The 18,648-nt window shown below is 61.2% G+C and overlaps 2 protein-coding genes across 13 annotated transcripts in view; both read right to left on the bottom strand.

Annotated features, from left to right (window-relative positions):
- Positions 1 to 241: 241 nt before the first annotated feature.
- F7 (coagulation factor VII) lies at positions 242 to 12,017 on the bottom strand. The gene is made up of 8 exons (XM_028087381.2): positions 11,945 to 12,017; positions 8,908 to 9,068; positions 6,623 to 6,647; positions 6,431 to 6,544; positions 3,953 to 4,093; positions 3,248 to 3,357; positions 1,304 to 1,427; positions 242 to 837 (listed from the first exon to the last, which is right to left on the bottom strand). Exons 1-8 carry the CDS (start codon positions 12,012 to 12,014, stop codon positions 242 to 244), a joined length of 1,341 nt encoding a protein of 446 aa, XP_027943182.1. The 5' UTR covers positions 12,015 to 12,017.
- Positions 12,018 to 14,662: 2,645 nt separating this feature from the next.
- The window catches only part of MCF2L (MCF.2 cell line derived transforming sequence like), a 134,910-nt gene continuing 130,924 nt past the window's right edge, over positions 14,663 to 18,648 (bottom strand). For 7 of the 12 annotated variants that reach the window (XM_088021903.1, XM_028087340.2, XM_088021908.1 and 4 more), the window contains 3 exons: positions 17,774 to 17,895; positions 16,676 to 16,788; positions 14,663 to 16,585 (listed from right to left, as the gene is read on the bottom strand). In XM_088021903.1, coding sequence (XP_087878029.1) covers positions 16,342 to 16,585; positions 16,676 to 16,788; positions 17,774 to 17,895 — 479 coding nt within the window. In that variant the 3' untranslated portion in view covers positions 14,663 to 16,341. Of the gene's footprint in view, positions 16,586 to 16,675; positions 16,789 to 17,773; positions 17,896 to 18,648 lie in introns of those variants that run through there. The other 5 variants (XM_088021916.1, XM_088021909.1, XM_088021911.1 and 2 more) reach the window with 3 other exon arrangements.

Below are 18,648 nucleotides of genomic sequence, written 5' to 3'. Positions count from 1 at the left end.
CTTCCAGGGTATGTGAGGGGAAGCTGACATGCTTGTATGGGAGAGAGAGGCCACACCGAGCATGCACCCCGGGGCCAGCCCATGGGTGTGGGGCCCTCAGGCAGCAGTGCCTCCCTCCTGGCCAGCCGTCTCTGTCTCCATGTCTCCCAACGCCCTCCCACCCCAGGAACTGCAAGGGTGTTTCCAGGTTTGAGGGAGGGACTGGCAGCAGCTTTATTTGGGGCCGGCGCTGGCCCTGGGGCTAGGGCAGTGGGGCCCGGAGGAGGCCTCTTAGGGTCGTGCTGGAGCGCATGAGCCTGCGCATCCACTCAGTGTACTGGGAGACCCTGGTGTACACCCCGAAGTGGCCCTCGTTCGCACAGCCCTCCCCCCAGCTGACGATGCCGGTCAGGTACCAGGTGCCCTGGAACTTGGTGGCATGCGGGCCCCCACTGTCCCCCTGGCAGGCGTCCTTGCTCCCGTCCAGGTAGCCGGCACAGAACATGTTCTCGGTGATGGTGGGGGAGCCCTCCCGCCTGCGTGACTTCTCCTGGCAGTCCTGGGTCATCACCCGGGGCACGTCGATGGCCATGAGCTGGACGGCCGTGGCGCCCTTGTCCAGCAGCCGGCCCCAGCCACTGACAGTTGAGAAGCGGACAGAGGCCAGCGTCCTCTCGGAGAAGGCCTTCTCGGGCAGACACAGGGGCACCACGTGGTCGGTGAAGGTCACGGGCCTGCTCAGGTGCAGCAGGGCGATGTCATGGTTCGTCTTGCGGGGGATGTACTTGTCGGGGATGATGGCCCGGGTTACGTGCCTCTCCTGCTCCTCACCCTCATCCTCGCTGAGGTCATGCTCGCCTGCAGGGGACCAGCACCGCTCACGACTTGCCCCACAGCCTCCTCTTGGGGCAGACAGGCACTGTGTCCAGCCCCAGGCTGGCGGGAGCAGCGCCCCCAGGCGGCCCCCACTGGGCTCTGCGCAGAGTGTGCCCGGGGGTGAATCTGGGGTGCTGAGGGTGCGTGAGGAGGGGTGCCCGACTGCCCCAGTCTTGCCCACCCCCTCCCCAGGGGTGCCCAGCATCCCATAGCCCACCAGGCGGAGGGCGCACGCCGTGGCCCACGTGACCCAGGAGGCTCTTGGCCCAAGTGGGATGGGAGGAGATCACCACCCCTGAGACGTTCTGTGGGTGGGACAGAGTCCGGGGGACCGTGGCCACTGTGGGCCCCGGGGACTCTGGGGTCTGCCCGGACATGCTCATCTGGTTGTGGAAGCCAGTCCTGTTCACAAACCACTCTCAGCGGGCGGAGGAACCACAAAACCTACCCAGTACCACGGTCAGGTTTGTCCAGTTCTTGACTGTTTCAAAGCAGTGAGCCGCAGAGACCACCCAGGCAGTGTCGAGCAGGGTGCCTCCACACAGCAGCGCCCCGTCCACCTTCAGGACAGCCTGGACGGGCACAATACACAGAGTTCACGGCCCCGGCACGCTTCCCTGGGGACCCACCTCCCCAGCTAGCGATGGCCGCGGAGAGCTCACGGACACCAGCCCGACCACGGGATGTGGCTGCTGGTGGCCCCGCGTGCCCAGCATCACCACCCAAGCTGGCCCCAGCATGCTCAGTCTGCGAAGGCTGGCCCAGGGTCGTGCTCTGGGCACGTGGGGGGCAAGAGGTAGCGAGCTGAGGCGCCCAGCGCGATTCTTGGCACACAGCAAACCCTCCATACGTGCTCCTGTTTCTTCTTCCTAGAAGCAAGGAGGGTGCTGAGCAGGGCCTGAGTGAGGCTCCGGGGAGACATTTGTCCTGCGGTGGTTTTGCCACGGCTGTGGAAGGAGCCAGAGCCTCTGGCCGGCCGGCCTGCAGACAGGGACAAACTGAAAGGCCAGAGGGAGGCCTGGCCGAGGGCGAGGCAGGGCCCCACGTGTCGTGGTGAGGCGGATCCACCAGGGAGGAAAGAGACTGGATGTGGGGTCAGCGCGTCGGAGGCCTGATGTCCTGAGCATGGACAGCAGGACCAAGGGTGCCAGGGACGTGCCGCCTCTTCCCCTGAGCCGGCGGCTGCTGGGCCCCTCAGAGGCCAGTCCTCCTGAGCAGGTGAGAACAGCTGCTTGGGGCTTGGAGACACGCCCCTGCCTGTTGAAGGCAGGACATGAGTGCCCGAAAATCAGCCAGCCTGGCTGACAACGGCTCTGGGATGGCTGTTTCGGCTGCATCTGGGCCTGAGCTTCCATGGGCCCCAGTCCCCTCCCCCCCGTAACACGGGCGAGGGGGCCCTCTCTCCCGGGGGTGGGGGTGAATGGCACTGGGGGGTCCTGTACGCGGGTGGGAGGGTGTGCTTGCTGCAGCTGCCCAGACAGCCCTCCCAGGGCTCTCTGCTGTAAACACAGAAACCCACCCCCATCACCCCTCCCCTGCCGCGCAGAGGTGCGGCCAATTCCGGGCGTTCTGCTGAACACTGAACACGGCCGTCCCATTCGGACGTGTCCAGCTCGCATTATCCCTCTGACACCAAAACGCGGGGTTCTGCCAAGCTGAGGAGTGGACCGCGGACCACGCAGGCCCCACACAGGCCCGGCTACCCGCGTGAGGTGGGATGGGGCGGGGGCAGGCCGGCGGGCAGGCCCCGAGGCTCCTGAGGCAGCAGCAGAGCGGGAGGACCGGGCTGCTTGGAACCGTGGTTAGGCCACGGGTGAGCAGGGAGCCTCCACTGTCCCCAGTGAGGTTGTCACACGTTGCAAACTCAACAGTTTACCTCGGGCGTCCCCCCCCCCGAAGGGTCCCGAGGGTCCCCGAGGGTCCCTGGGTCGGGCTCGGACACCCGAGTGCACACATCCTGCTCTTGTGAGGTGCCGGTTTTGGCCCAGTGGGTCTGGGGGCCTGAGGCTCTGCATTTCCTACAGGAACCAGACCACAGGTGGCCCCACACACCTGCCCACGTGCGGGGACAGCCTCCACCTATAGGAGGCCACGTTGCAGCTCCAGAATCAGTTTCCGGAGGCAGGTAGTGATGGGCTTGGGCTGGGTTCAAACCTGCCTGGGCCGTCTGTCCCTGGAGGCCTCGGTTCCCTCACCTGTGGAGAGCAGGGAGGCCCACAGCCGCGAGGGGACAGGGGAGGCCGGAGCTGAGCTGACATCCGGAAGGACAGAGGGGAGCGGGCAGCTGGGGCTTCACAAGGAGGAGCAAGTGCCCTGCACCAGCAGGGGAGACTTGGGGCTGGGGTCCAGCAGCTGACCGCCCCCTGTCCCTTTGGGGGCCCCGGAGCCTTACCTGCCAAGGACACTCCCCTTTGGGGCACACTTGGCCACCCACAATTCGGCCTTGGGGGTTGCTGCCATTTCTCTTCAACAGAACAGGAATTTTTCCACATGGGTATTCCACTGTAGAAAGCAAGTCACCGGGCTGAGGGGGTAGGGGGTTCATGCCTGACAACGAGCTTGTGGGGGGTGGGGTCTGAGGGCTGCCCGGGCAGGGCCACCCGTGTGGGAGCTACTGGGCCGGCAAGGCCTGGGGCTCCTGCCGGAACAGAGGTCCCCCCTCTGGAAGCTGGGCTCTGCTCGTTTCCCAGCGGAATGACACGCTGCCTAACTGACTGAGGAGGATGAGCAGCCCTTGGGCAGCGGCGCTGCCGTATGGAGGACACTCTGAGCTCTCAGTCTCCCCAGTAAGGTCCCTGGGCTGGAGGAGAGACTGTTTGGAGATGGCTCCCAGCCCAGGGACCTGCGGCGGGGCGGGCAGAGCCTCGCTCAGCTCCTCTGGGCCTGCTGCGAACCGGCAGGCGGCCCCGCACCCTCCAGGGAGCTGCTCCCAGGGCTCTGTCCTGCGCGCGGCCACCGTGGCCTGTTCTCGAGTGGGCCTGGGCCGGTACAAGGTCCATCCTGCCCTTCTCGTCCCTCCCAAGACGGCTGTGGCCATGCAGCAACGGGGGGCTGCTCCTCGGGAATGAAGTAGAGCAGAGCCCTGAGGGCCCATTACCTGTGGGTACGCAGGACACCCCGTTGTCTTGGAGCGCGTACCCCTTGTGGCAGCGGCAGGAGCGCCCGGCCTCAGCGTGGTCACTGCAGTACTGCTCACAGCCTCCATTCTCATTCACACAGACCAGCAGGTCCTTCTTGTCTGAGGACAGGAAAGGGACAGACTGAGAGGGGCCCCTGCCGGTCAGGGGGAGGCCAGCCCCTGCTCTGCATGACCGTGGTGCTTAGTTGCTGCTGCAGGGACAGCCAGGTACCAGTCGGCTCTGTGCTTTCATCCAGAAGGGTGACCTGGGCTTGGGATGGTCCCACGTCTGAGCAGCTTAGCCAGCTGGGACAAAGGACTGGCACGTGGGGCCTCCGTGCCCCCCTCCCAGCAGCTGATGGGAGCTGGGGAGGGCCCATGGAAAGCAAAAGGCCCCTGGGGACAGTAAAAGTGTCCACTGAGAGGGGAGACCTGCTGGCAAGAGGCCAGGCAGATGAGCTGGTTTTACAGCCAGGCCCTCCTGCCCCCGTGAGCTGGCCAGGGTTGACCCCTGGCTCGGAGAGATGGAGATGAGGAACATTCCTCCTGACTCTGAAGGGCAGTGCTACAATGTGGAACACAGTGTTAGCTCACTGTGTCTGTCCAGGACCCCAGCAGGAAGGCTTGGCCTGGAAGTGAGTTCACACCAGGGCTCCTGAGGTTCACGGTCCTGGGGGACTCACACCAGGGCTCCTGAGCATCACGGTCCTGGGGAATTCACACCAGGGCTCCTGAGCATCATGGTCCTGGGGGACTCACACCAGGGCTCCTGAGCATCACGGTCCTGGGGAATTCACACCAGGGCTCCTGAGCATCACGGTCCTGGGGGACTCACACCAGGGCTCCTGAGCATCATGGTCCCCCGGGGGGGGGACCATGGGGGGTCCTGGGGGAATTCACACCAGGGCTCCTGAGCATCACGGTCCTGGGGAATTCACACCAGGGATCCTGAGCATCACGGTCCTGGGGAATTCACACCAGGGCTCCTGAGCATCACGGTCCTGGGGGACTCACACCAGGGATCCTGAGCATCACGGTCCTGGGGGACTCACACCAGGGCTCCTGAGCATCACGGTCCTGGGGAATTCACACCAGGGCTCCTGAGCATCATGGTCCTGGGGGACTCACACCAGGGCTCCTGAGCATCACGGTCCTGGGGAATTCACACCAGGGCTCCTGAGCATCACGGTCCTGGGGGACTCACACCAGGGCTCCTGAGCATCATGGTCCCCCGGGGGGGGGGACCATGGGGGGTCCTGGGGGAATTCACACCAGGGCTCCTGAGCATCACGGTCCTGGGGAATTCACACCAGGGCTCCTGAGCATCATGGTCCTGGGGGACTCACACCAGGGATCCTGAGCATCACGGTCCTGGGGGACTCACACCAGGGCTCCTGAGCATCACGGTCCTGGGGGACTCACACCAGGGCTCCTGAGCATCATGGTCCTGGGGAATTCACACCAGGGCTCCTGAGCATCACGGTCCTGGGGAATTCACACCAGGGCTCCTGAGCATAAAAGGCCAGGCAAAGATACTGAGGCTTTCCAACCCCAGATAACTGACAGAAACCTCATCCCTTAGTTTTGCCTTTCCTCTCCCTGGCCTCTGGTTTGCTTAGAGCAGAAGGTGGTTGTGGCCCAGAAAAGCACTTTGGGTATAAGAATGTACATTTGTACGGTAAAGGGTTGAACTCACCCAGAGAGCTCCTAGGCGGTGACCTCCACACCCGGGCTGGTGAAGTTGGACACTTTTAATTTAATCTGCCTGATAAGAATGTTGTTTCCCTGGGGGCTTTGGCCCATACTGGATGGTCTAACAATGTGATTCATGGTAGGGTCTTGGGCCACACGGTGTCACCTCCACCTCTGGAGGGGCTGGAGACTAAGGTCAGCCATGTCTACATGACTGATCCCAGTACAGTCTCTGGATAAGGAGGCTCAGTGTGCTTCCTGGGGTGGAGGTTACACCCCCTAAGTCTCGTCACACATTGTTCTTGGAGAATGGAAGGCTGTTCACGGTACTTCACTGAGAGAGGACAATGGGAAGCTCATACCTGTCCCTCTGCTGACTTTATTCTGTATCCTTCCACTGTAATAAGCTGTAATTTTGAGTATATCAGATGGTCTGAGGAACCCCTGAACTTTGCAATACTTTAATATTCAAAAGGTGAAAAAATACCTCACCCTTTTGTAATAGCAGGAAGGGAAGATACGGTTTTCCTAGCTGTCTCGACTGGGAGCTGGGCAGCCATGCGGAGCCCTCACCGGGCTCTCTCCAGGTGTATCTGCATCTCCGAGCACTGGGAACTCAAGGGTTTTAGGTTTCCCAGAATGGATAGGGGGCGACCAAGTTTGAGAACGAGCACCTTTAGAACCAAGGCTCTCATGTTGGCGGTGGAGCAGGCCGTGCCCATCAGCCTGCTGGGGGCTCTGTCTGCAAACTGTGGGATGGCTCACTTGTCTCACAGTTCCGGCCCTGGAAACCGTCGAGGCAGAAGCAGATGTAGGACTGGAACTGGTCCTCACAGGTGCCTCCGTTCCGGCACGGGTTCGAGGCGCACTGGTCCCCATCTGTGGAGTGCCTCGGTGTTAGTGTGCTGAGGAGAGGGGCTGGTGGGTGGGCTGGAAATGGGCCATTTACCAACTCACCGGTGTAAGAAATCCAGAACTGCTTCTGAGGAACAAAGAGGAAGCAGAGTGAGACACGTCCACCAGAGGCACATACATACGGTGTCCACAGACTGGACTTGGGAGCTGGGCTGAACGGCGGGGGGCGGGGGGCTTCCGACCTGCGGCCCTTCGAGGTGGGCTCCGGAAGCCAGACTCTTCCTTTGGGGATGAGGTGAGTTTTTCCAGGGGGAGGAGGTTTGTTCCTATAACCCTAACCCCTCCACCCCAGATCGCTAAGGCCACCAGAGGTCACAAATTTCCGTCTCTCCCACTTCAGAGTTCCTGAGTTTCTGCCACCTCCAAGAAGTGAACTTGGGACAGGACATATGTGCTCTCTGAGCCTCGGTTTCCTGCTCTGGTGATGAGGAGGAAATCCACACACATGTGTGACAGGAGGAGGAGGCGGCAGTGGATGCCAAGGGCTCCAATAAAACTGATTCCTGAGGAAACTTCTGGCCAAGCAAGCTGAAACCCAGGACTGCTGTAAGAATAAAGTAAGAGGAGAACTGTGGGGCATGTGTTGAAAAACCAAGTAGTGCACAAATGCAAGGAGTGACCATCCTCAATGTACCTGAAAAGGGTCATGTTAGCCTCTGCCTCAAACAGGCTTGCCTCCTGTTGAGTGTGAAGTGTGTCCCATGAGTGTGAGGCGTCCTGTGGGTGTGAGGTGTCCTGTGAGCGTGAGGTGTGTGTTCCGTGAGCATGAGGTGTGTGTCCTGTGTGAGGTGTGTGTCCTGTGAGCGTGAGGTGTCCTGTGAGCGTGAGGTGTGTGTCCTGTGAGTGTGAGGTGTGTGTCCTGTGTGAGGTGTGTGTCCTGGGAGCGTGAGGTGTCCTGTGAGCGTGAGGTGTGTGTCCTGTAAATGTGAGGTGTGTGTCCTGTTAGCATGAGGTGTATGTCCTGTGAGTGTGAGTGTGATGTATCCTCTGAGTGTGAGGTATCCTGTGTGAGGTGTATGTCCTGTGAGCGTGAGGTGTGTGTCCTGTGTGAGGTGGTGTCCTGTGAGTGTGAGGTGTCCTGTGAGCGTGAGGTGTGTGTCCTGTGTGAGGTGGTGTCCTGTGAGTGTGAGGTGTCCTGTGAGTGTGAGGTGTGTGTCCTGTGTGAGGTGGTGTCCTGTGAGTGTGAGGTGTCCTGTGAGCGTGAGGTGTGTGTCCTGTGTGAGGTGGTGTCCTGTGAGTGTGAGGTGTCCTGTGAGCGTGAGGTGTGTGTCCTGTGAGTGTGAGGTGTCCCTGTGAGCGTGAGGTGTGTGTTCCGTGAGCATGAGGTGTGTGTCCTGTGTGAGGTGTGTGTCCTGTGAGTGTGAGGTGTCCTGTGAGCGTGAGGTGTGTGTCCTGTGAATGTGAGGTGTGTGTCCTGTTAGCATGAGGCGTATGTCCTGTGAGTGTGAGTGTGATGTATCCTCTGAGTGTGAGGTATGTGTCCCCTGAGTGTGAGGTATCCTGTGTGAGGTGTATGTCCTGTGAGCGTGAGGTGTGTGTCCTGTGTGAGGTGGTGTCCTGTGAGTGTGAGATGTGTGTCCCATGAGCATGAAGTGAGTGTCCCGTGAGTGTGAGGTGTGTGTCCCATGACTGTGAGGGAGCCTGTGAGTGTGAGGTGTGTGTCCCATGGGTGAAGTGTATGTCCCCTGTGAGGTACGTGTCTTGTAAGTGTGAGACGTCCTGTGAGGGGAAGTGTGGTTTTTTCTCCCCACAATCGGAGGGGCGCCCCCGTTGGAGGAGTTGGAAGGGCTGTGGTACAACTCGAATATTCCTCTTTCAGAAAGTGAGAAGAGCAATGAGCCCACTCTCTGCATCGGGCCTCGCGCATGTGGAGGCTGTGGTGGCTCCCTAAGGGTCTCCTCACACAAGTTTTCCTGAGGAGGCGTCCGCAGGCGGGCGCTGCCGTGAGAGGCTCGCCCAGGCCCGGCGCTCTGAGGGCGGCTCTGTCAGCGGTGCCTCCCCAACGCGCGGGCAGTTTGCGGCTCGGGGACCTTCCCTGGGAAGGCAAGGGACCCGTCGAGCGTGCTGTTCACACGATATTTTCTGATGCAGAGTTGGGGCGCCCGGTGTGGCAGAGAGGGGGACGCCCCTGGGAGCGGGTGGGGCGGCTGGGGCGTTGCAGGAGCGCCGACTAACCAGAGTGAAGCTGTCCTTCAGAGCCCGGGTGACACGGACGTCGAGGGCTGTGCCTGCCGGAGCCACCCGTGCGCACCCTGTGTGGCGAGCCTGGGCGCACGGACCCACAGGGGCCCACGGCACGGAGGGCGCCCCCTGCAGGGCGAACTCACCGTCCTCTGGGCGTCCTGGAAGATCTCCCTGGCCTCCTCAAAGGAGCAAAGCTCCTCCCTGCACTCTCTCTCCAGGGAGCCGGGCCTCAGCTCCTCCAGGAACGAGTAGGCGCGCCTTTGCCTGTGCAAGACGCTGTGGGCCTCCTCCTGGGTGAGGAAGACTGAGAGATGGGAGTCCCATGAGCGCCACCACCACCCATGTCCTGTCCCCGAGTCACGGGTGGCAGGGCTTCCTGGCCGGCAACAGCAGCATGGCACAAGCTTTGTGTGCGAGCGTGCGGAAATACCTTCATTATATTCAGACTTCACACACTCATCCCTTCCGGCCCGGTCGCCTCACTTCTCGCAATTTATCCTAAGGAAGGACTCAGAGGCGGGCACGCAGACCTCGCCGTAAGGAGAGCCTGGCCACAGCAATCTGAGCCAGTCCGTGACGGCGTCCCCGCGCCACGAAATGCAACGTTTCAGAAGACGTAATATGAAATGAAGTAAGATAATAAAATCACACATACTGTCACTAAAATGTAAAAATCCACATATATATGCAGATGTAACTTAGTGAAAGAATGTACATAAAAAATTAACTTTGGGGATTAGAACTTATTCTGTTTCAAAACGTGTACAATCAACTTCTATAATGAAAATATGTGCCCGCTGCGTCCTAGCAGCCGGGATATTGCGTGGCAAGTGGTGGGCTGACTGTGTGGGGGTCCTACCAGGGACTGGGGGGGTGGCTGGGGAGGGGCGGCTCCGGTGGAGGCGAGGCTGCTGCGGCCACACGGGAGGAGCCAGGACAGGCCTGCCGGGCACGGTGGCGGGGAGACGGGTCTCTTGCACCCGGGCCATCCTCCCCAGCCCTCCCTGAGCTCCAGCCCGTCCCTGTGGCTTGCTGTCCCCCTGCCCCACCAACCCGGACCCTTGCTCTGCTTTACCACAGTCTCTCCCTCTTTTTTTTTTTAAAGATATTTATTTATTTGAGAGAGAGAATGAGAGAGAGAGAGACCATGAGAGGGGGGAGGGTCAGAGGGAGAAGCAGGCTCCCCGCTGAGCCGGGACCCTGACGAGGGACTCGATCCCGGGACCCCGGGATCATGACCTGAGCCGGAGGCAGTCGCTTAACCAACTGAGCCCCCCAGGCGCCCCAGCCTCTCCCTCCTGGAAGGCACGTTCCTCACCTTCCATGGAGATGCTTACACTGACTTCCATGCCCACCGTAAGCAAAGGCCACCCGGGACCCGGGTGGAGCAGTGCAGGCTCCTCGTGGGCCTTTCTTGGGGCAGGAGGCCGGCTGACGCTGACCCCCCGACACCCCCTGTCTGGCTGCCGGGGCCTTCCTGGGTCCTCCCTCCCGGGTCCTCCTTCCCGCTGTTTGCTGCCAGCCCTTGACTTTTGATACCCTTCAGGTTTGGGTTTTCTGCTCTCAAGGTGCTCCGAGCCAGCCACCCCACTTCCACTTCAGCCCTCCCTCCAACCACCAGAAGCTGCACATGTCCCCGAGCTCCAGGTCTCTAGAGGCCACCTCCCTGTAAACGGAGGGACCCGCATGCACAGCTGCCCGGGGGCCTGGCCTCCCCCCCTCCAGCCCCTGGGCCTCTGCTTTTCCCGTCCTGGTCCCATCTTGGCGAACGGCTCTGCCCCCCCGCAAGAGTACCTGACTCTCGCAGCCAGTTCTGCCCTGAGCTCTGTGCACCTGCCCCCCGACCCCAGCGCAGGGGCTTGGGTGTCCTTGGGGCCCCTCTCCAGGCCCTGGCCTGCTGCCTCCAGCCAGCCTCTCACAGTGACCCTGGTAGCTTCTTGCAGGTAGCTGTGCCCCATGTTGCTTATGAGACACAGGGTGGGTGGGTTTAGAGCTCACCCAAGGCCACTCAGGTGGGGAATGGGACCAGCTTGAACACCTTGGGTTTGAGGTTTCTTCAGGACACCCAGGCAGACATGCAGACTACGTCATGCTAAGGGAGGACCAGGTGATGGAGACGAGGTCACAGAGGTCGGGGACAACCGTACGGAGACCGAGGCTGAGGCTGGGAAAGCCCCTGGGGCCCCCGGGGCAGACTGCACCATTGGGGGCGGGCTGTGTGGGAGCAGCTGGGCTGCAAGAGAGGCCGGGCAGGGTGGGAGCAAAGCCAGGACTGAGGGGCAAGAGCAAGGGGGAAACTGAGTCCCAGAGGAGAGGTGAGTGCAGCCTGGAGACCCGCGGACTCGGCTTCCGGGAAGGAAGGGCTGTGTCCGGTGGGGAGGCTTCGCAGGAGGGGACGGGGCAAGGGGGGGGGCAGCTCCCAGGCCGCGAGGCCGAGGGGACCACCTCTCTGCTTTACAACGACAGCGCTTCGCGCGTGTGTATTCCTGGGGGGCCCGCCTGGTCTGGAAGGAGAGGTTGAGGGAAACCCAAGAACTCAAGGGTGGGGGGTGCTTACACCCACTGGAGGCGGGCTACCCTCTCTACCCTCTGAAGACAGCAAATGTGCACCAGACAGCCTTCGGGAACCAGAGGCAAGTCTGATAATTGTGGGGAGTCAGGGAAAGCCGGGCGGGGTGGGGGACGACCCTTGGCCAGTACTGTCTTCCTGCCCCGAGGAAGGACAAAGGCAGCCCTGCCCTCCCCGGAGCGGAGGTGCTGTCCTTTGGGCACCTGCAGGAATCGGGCCGGCGCCCCGTCCCATCCCAGGCTAGCTGTTGGCGTGGGACAATGTCTGACTGTGTCGCAACCACGGCCGCCCCGCCGGACCCATAAGTCTCCAAGGGACCGCTTATAAATCGCGTCCCTCTATCTCCGTATTTAGGCCCCTCAGCACCATGGTGGTGGGGTGTCTGCGGTCACAGCCGTGTCCCTACCCTGTCCCTGGCACTGGCCGACCGAGAACCAGGAGAGCAGAGCGGGAGGGGGCATCCCACCCCACACCCCTGAGCCGGAATCCTGGGTGCAGACCACATGGGAGCCGCCAGCTGCAGCAGTGTCCACCATGAGGTGGGCTGTGGGAGGCACGGATGTCAGCGGCCCCTCACACAGGTTTACAGGGACCCCTCCACCCTGACATACCTGCGGCTGGAGACCCCTGCAGGCCCAGGAGAAGGCAGAGGAGGGCCAGCTCACCCGCCCGGGAAACCATGGTGAGACCCGTGGCGTCACACGGTCTGTTGACATTCCGGGGTGGGGGTGGCGGGCAAAGTCCTGGCCTCCACGCAGGGTAGAGGGGTGGGGGAGGGAGGACTCGCCTCCCAAACCCGGGGGGAGGGGCGGCGTGAAATCCCTGCCGGGAAGCCCCCAGTCCCTCCAGCACAGCTGCCTCTGCGGAGTGGGGGCTCCTGCGAGGAGACGGCGGTGTTGGGACCTGTATCAGCTGCGTGCACTTCAAGTGCTGTTGGGAACCCCGAGGCCCCTGGGTCTTAGCGCGGCAGCTGGACTCGGCATATGGACTTGGTTGGAAAGCCGTGCCATGGTAGTAACTCCAGGGAGAGAGAGGATCTGGGGTGTGGACGTGAGTACCCTCAAGGGGGCTGCCGCGGACACCTAGCCCGGGGGCCTGGCCTCCCGGGTGAGCCGGACAGCCTCGGGGGGATGACCAGGAGGAGGGGCACCTGCCGTCCCGAGCCCAGGCCGCCAACTGGGGTGACCCTCCGTCCAGGGTTGGCAGTCGTGGAGGGCTTTCTCAGGATGCCAGGCTTCCTGTCCCGACCAGGACCGTCCTGGGCCCCATCGGTTACCCCAACCAGACAGACATGGGCGTCCAGCCTCCAGGGCGTGTGGGCGCGACCCTCTGCAAAACAGCGGAGGCCGGACGCTCTGCTCGACTCTGGTGTGGGAGCCACACGGTCCAGCTCCTTTCTGCAGAGTTCCAGCTCGACCTCCAAGTGGAAGCATTAGTCCCTAGGGGAGGACGGGTTTTGTTGATCCTTCTGGAATTTCTCGTTGTTACTTTCAGTAGTTGCTTGGGAAATTGTTCTTGGTCAGCGAGGGACTTGGCCCTTTCTGCAGGCACCGGAGCAGGGCGTTCTGCGGATTCCCCAGGACGCCACGGCCGTAGCAGCCACTCTCGAATCAGACAGACCCCTGGGCATCGGGCCCCATTTCCTTCCAGCGCGGCAAGAGCTGCTTCATTCCTGAGCCTCCGTTCCTGAATCGGGCTGATGTCTCCTCTGAGACGTGGAGGTGCTGCGGGTCCCGTGCTGGTCCATGAGCAGCACCTGTGCGCCGGGCCCTCAGAGGCCGCCGCGGAGCGCCCCAGGCGTGCTCCCTCCCTCCCGCCCTCCCTCGGGCGCAGGAGCGGCCTCATCCTAGCCTGAGCTCGGGCCGTCCCGGACTCCTGGGGGCCCCTCCGCTGGGGCCACTGGGACTACAGCACCAGGAAGCTGTCCTCTGCCAGCTCTGGAGGCCACAGGTAGTCCTGGAGCCACGTGTCTGTGGCAGGGCCTTGCTCTCTCGGGAGGCTCGAGGCGGGGACCTGCCTGTCCCTTCCAGCTGGCCCCTGCGTCTGCACCTTGAAGTTCCATGGGCAGCAGGCGGCTCCCCGTTCGGGGGTGCCTGCAGACACCACACTCCCATCCCGGCCTTGGCCGGCACATGGCCTCGCCACTGGGTGTCCGTGCCCGTCTCCTTACAGAGACATCGTCTGCCCTTGCGTCGGGGCTCCTAGTCAGGCTCACTCATCTAACCAGCTACTGCGGCAAGGGTTCTGCTGCCGAGTGAGGCTGCGTTCCGGGCTTCCGGGCAGTGCAAACATAGGGAAGGCTCTCAGCCCACGTCCATGCTCCTCTTGAGTGGGACTGGGGCTGAGGCTGTTTTCAGAGCAGCAGCGTCTGGTTGCAGACTCGGGGCGACTGCCCGGGAGGTGCAGGAGAGGGATGCTCCTTCTCTGAACACCCAAAGCTGCGGGCAACCGGATTTCGTGGGCAGCACCTGCCAGGCAGCAGAGGTCTGTGTGGGTATGGGACGTGCGCTGGACTGAGCCCTCGAGTCCAGGGGGGGCGTGCGTCCTCTGGGGAGGTGGGGACAGCATAAGCTAGTGCAGGATGTGGCCTTCTGTCCGTAAAGGACGGCCAAGCGCCGGCACGGAGCAGTCCTACCCCAGGCCCCCCGTTGGTGAGTGGAGGTGGAGTGGGGCAGCCCCGGGGCACGCTGGCATCAGAGGGCTGGGCTCAGGGAGCAGGAGCCCCCAGCCCGGACCCTTCGCCACGGCCACACAGTCCACTGAGCGAGGCAGGCCCCAACAACAGTGCAGGGTTGGGTCTGAGCCTGGGGCCTAGGCCGCGGGTCCGTGGAGGGGCTCCCGGGAGGTCAGTGTTTGCTACATCTCTGGTCTGGTCTTTACTTCCAGCCCTTGTGCGATTTGGTTGTGTGGTGTCTTTTAGCAAATACCTGTTGCATCTGGTTTGATCCCCTCCCGACGGGTCGGCTTGGCAAGATTCCGGGGTGTGGGTGAGCGCAGCTCCGACCGGCCTCCGTGACTCCTTGCTTCCGTGGGTCACGCCTCCCTCCCCCACCACCGTCCCTTCTGCCCCCGGACCCTCCTGGCTCAGAAGTGATCACTTAGACTCTTGTTCCAACATGGCGGTTTCACCGTTTCTTTTGTTACCTTTACACTGTGGACACAATATGCATGTTATTCTATTTCCATCATTTTCTGACAAAATGAAGCATATGGGACATCGTCTGGGTCAAGCTCACCGCCTGCCTCATTTCTCATGGGAGCTCGAGGTGCTGTGCAGATGTACGTGAGCACGATAAACAACGCCGCACGTGAGGAATTCTGTGCAGACAGCGAGAGGGGCTGATATTTATTCAAACTCCATCCATACAATAAAGAACTCTGATTTTTAAATTTCATTACATCAGCAGAAAGAAAAAAAAAAAAAAAGACCTGAAACGAAACAAGAAGCAGTGACGGGACAGGAGGTTTTAAAGTGCCTTAATGAAGATGGGCCCCCAGTGGTGGTGACACGGCCGAGGCGGCAGGGGTGGACTCTGGACGAGCAGCGCGTGGAGTAACCTGCAGAAGCGTCACGTTCCCACAACCAGACACCGAGGAAAGCTGTTGGGACGCACTGCAGAGGTGGGCCGGAGGGGGCCTTGCAGGCGGCGGGCAGGCGCAGCGGGCACGGCAGGCGCGGGGCTCGGGGAGGGCTGTGAAGTGACAGTTTCCAGCATCGCGGGGGCCGTGGTGCATCCCTGACACGGGACACCTAGGTACACACACCCACATATGCACACGTATAAAAATATCTGCCCCCACCAGATACAGACAGTGTTTCCGAAGAACAGAATTTGTTTCTGAAACACAAAAAGGTAAAACACAAGAGTTTTCTTTCTGGTTCTGCCTCGGTTTCAGTAATGAACTCCTTGCGTTTCCGAGCTCGGGGGATTTACCGAGCGCGGGAGGTGGCGGTGGGGGCCTCCGGAGGCTGGCGCTTTCACCGAGCCCGCGTGGGTACTGCTCGCTCAAAGGGCACCCTACAAAAACCGCATCTTTACTTATTCTTTAAAAACAATAAAAAATCCTAACTCAGTGAAGCTAGTTAAAAAAATCAAGTTCCATTTTTTTTTGTAGAAAAGAAGCTAAATATCTTAAATTATAGTTTAAATATTCTTTTGAAAATTAACCTGCACAGATAAGGGACTCTCCTTGGTTTCCACTGCCTCTGTTTGTAGAAATGCTGCTGGATTTTATCGGGGGGCGTGTGTTCATCTGCCTGTAGCCCGGCGGGCCTTGGCGAGGGCTTCCGTCCCCACGAGAGCCCCCATACCTCCCAGCAGTATAAACAACGTGCTGTTCTGTAAACCCCGGTAACAGAAAATAGTTTTGTATCAAATACAGTATCAAATTGTCATTTCATGTAAACACAGTGATTCTTGGTAAAGATTAGCGGCCAGAGTACCACAAAAAATGGCCATGGAATTAATCCCTGCTTTAAAAAAAACTTGTAAAAGACAAAACAGTTCCCCCACCGAGCTGCTGGGTCAGTGGACTCGTCACTCCCACAACATATGCCTATTCCTGCAGGAAGCACCAGACCAGAAATGCCTGGAACCACGCAGAGCGGCTGGGACGGGCTCCTCTCCACGGCCTGGCGCCCTCGTTCCGTCCTGGTTTTCCTGGAAAGCTCAGTGTACCTTGGTCCTCCTGTGCAACTGGCTTCTGCACCCTCGTCGGCGGTGGTCCCGGTGTGGAGGCCGCGGGGCAGAACCTTCCAGAACCTTCCCTCTGCGGGCCCCTGCGTCTGCACCTCGAAGTTCCGTGGGCGGCAGGCGGCTCCTCGGGGTCTTGTCAGGGTCCTCCTTCCCCAGGGTCTTAGAGCACCGTCCCCTCACCAAACTAAGCAAGCCCAAGCAAAGGAAAACTTAGAGGCTCGCAGGCTGCACGGCCTCCTGCAGGGCCCGGCGCTACCCCTGGAGGTCTGAGAGAGGGGCCCCACAGCTCTCGCTGCAGCTGGAGGAGGTGCTCAGCAGGGTGGACCCCGCACTGGACTCTGCGGGAAAACCAGGCAAGAACGGCTGCGGCTGTGCATCTGCACACTCAAGCTCACGGCTGTGGAACCCCGCGGGCTCGGGGCGCGGCCTGTGCGGGGTGTGGGGGCCTTACCTGAGCTGCTCAGGCACTGAGCCGAGCCGGACGTGCTGAGGAGCATGGACAGACTGCTGGCCGGCACCCAGCTCTCCTTGCTGGAGGTCAGGTTCCTGACATACCTGAAAGGGGCGTGGGCCGGTCAGGGCTCCCGCTGTGTGTCCCCCGTCCCCACGGGCGTCCTGGGCCTGAGCCCACGGCCGGCATCTCACCAAAGGCCCTCGTCGCCCTCGTGGACCACCTCCACCACGTCCCCACTTCTCACGGCAAGCGCGTCGGGGCTTTCCTTCTCGTCGCCCGTCACGACCGTGTACTTTCCTGGAACCTGGTGGCGGAGCACACGGCGCATCAAAGGGCACAGTCCGCGGCCCCCACACCGCGCGAGGCTGCAGCCGCTGTCCGCTGCAGGCACGGTCCCAGGGGGGCGTCCAGCAACGGGAGGACAATGAGCATTTCGTCAGGGCCCTGCTGTTTGTGGGGCTTTTGATGGGACTGTCACCTTAAACAGGAAGAGCTCCTGGTCGTAAGAAGATGCCAAGTCTCTCACTGCCACCGTGTTAAAAACCCAACCGACCAGTACAGTGCCCCTGGCTCACGGCTGGTGGTCTGGCCTCGCTGCAGCCGGCCTCAAACACAGCCCTCTACCCCAGAACCTCAGCGCTTGCCGTTCCCTCCTCCTGGAACGACCTCTCCTTCCTTGGCTCCCATCCTTACCTAACACGCCCGCCTGTATTTGACCACCTTTTGCTTTGCCTCCTTGTGAGAGTGGAGACTTGTATCTTTTGTCCTCTGCTCTGTGTTTGGTGTCTAGACTGCCTGGCACCCAGTGTATGCTCAGCATGTTCACACAGACGAAGCGCTGCCATGTGGAGCCCTGGAGCTTGGACCAGGACAGCGCCAAGTGTGCACTAAGTATCTGTCAGCGTAACCCCCACTCTGATGGTTCATGCGTAAACAGCTTCTCCTTGCAGCTTGTGTTAAAGAAAGGGCCTGTTTAGAACCCAAATCTGCGTTCGAACAGTTGAGTTCTCCAAAAAAGTGAGGGAGAGCCACACGCACAGCTTTGTGGATGGTCCTAAGGGCACCCTCCTTGTCTGGAGGGCAGATCAGGTGTGAGCGAGAGAGCCTGTCTGCTGGGAGTCTGACATGGAGGGGGGTGGGCACAGAGCCACAGCGAGCCCTGGTGCCTGAGAGTCCCTCCCCCACCCGGCGGCCACGAGAGCCACAGCACCACCACAGTGGCACTCTGGAGCTCTCCCACCCGGGGGCCAGCAGTACCAGGCTGACCGCCCCGGGGGACCCAAGGTTACCAGCTTCCTGGCGCCCACTCTGCCTTCCTCCTCTGCATCTGAGGAATTAATCAGCTCCTCGGCACTGGACCAGCCGTCATTGTCCTCAGGGGCCTCAGAGGGCTGAGACGTTTTGCTCCAACCTGAGAGAGAACAGACTCCAGTGAGGACCACCCTCAACCAGCCTGTCTGAAGGTGGTCTGCACAATTCCCGCCACCCTGCAACGTGCGCCCGGAGGGGCCTGCCCCCTCCCTGGAGCTGGACACATGGCGGACTTCCAGAATGCCTGCTAATATGCGTGCCCCCACTGTGCACCATCCAGGGAGGCCCCGAGCACCGGCTTGCATCGCCAGGCCAGCCCAGGGGAGGCAGTGAAGCCAGCCCCTCAGGGAGGTGATCCCACAGGCTCTGCCGTGATGCCCCTGCCGTGACGCGGGGAACACAGAGCCCTGAATATCACCAGTTGGAGATGCCACCATCCATCCGTGTTGGAGCAAACACGGCCAGAAGGAAGGAGTTTGCAATTAGTGCCTAGCATGCACACCCATCACACCGCCTGGAGGACCACTCCTCACAGCAGCAGCTGAGGTGTGCGGCGTGTGTCCTGTGCCGGCACCATCCTCGCCCATGAGGTCAGGGCACCTCACGGCACAGGCCAGCAGACGCCGCACACAGACCCGAGTCACACCTCTGCACTTCTGGGGCCACAGAGTGCGGCTGGGCCAGCACGTGTGGGGAGAGAACTTCTGGGGACTTTATGAAATGTGCGCATGTCCCCTCATCAGTGTTTCCCCTGCCCTGCAACCCCAAAGAATAACACCTGTATTTCCCATTTGCAGGAGATTTTGGGAAGAACACAAGCGGGGGGGAGACTGGGGGTGACGGATTCCCGATT

The sequence above is a fragment of the Eumetopias jubatus genome, unplaced genomic scaffold, assembly GCF_037043125.1.
Source record: "Eumetopias jubatus isolate StellerSeaLion01/CBP00866 unplaced genomic scaffold, mEumJub1_p1.0 scaffold_3, whole genome shotgun sequence".
Classification (NCBI taxonomy): Eukaryota; Metazoa; Chordata; class Mammalia; order Carnivora; family Otariidae; genus Eumetopias; species Eumetopias jubatus.
This window is presented reverse-complemented; position numbering and strand designations above follow the sequence as displayed.

Bases quoted from the DNA above. Each gene is read 5' to 3' on its own strand.
- F7 (XM_028087381.2), bottom strand. From the start codon at position 12,014: ATGGTTTCCCGGGCGGGTGAGCTGGCCCTCCTCTGCCTTCTCCTGGGC. The intron at 3,358-3,952 runs GTAATGGGCCCT...TGCTTTCTACAG, and splicing joins GGTGTCCTGCGTACCCACAG to TGGAATACCCATGTGGAAAA. The intron at 838-1,303 runs GTAGGTTTTGTG...GGTCCCCTGCAG, and splicing joins AAACCTGACCGTGGTACTGG to GCGAGCATGACCTCAGCGAG.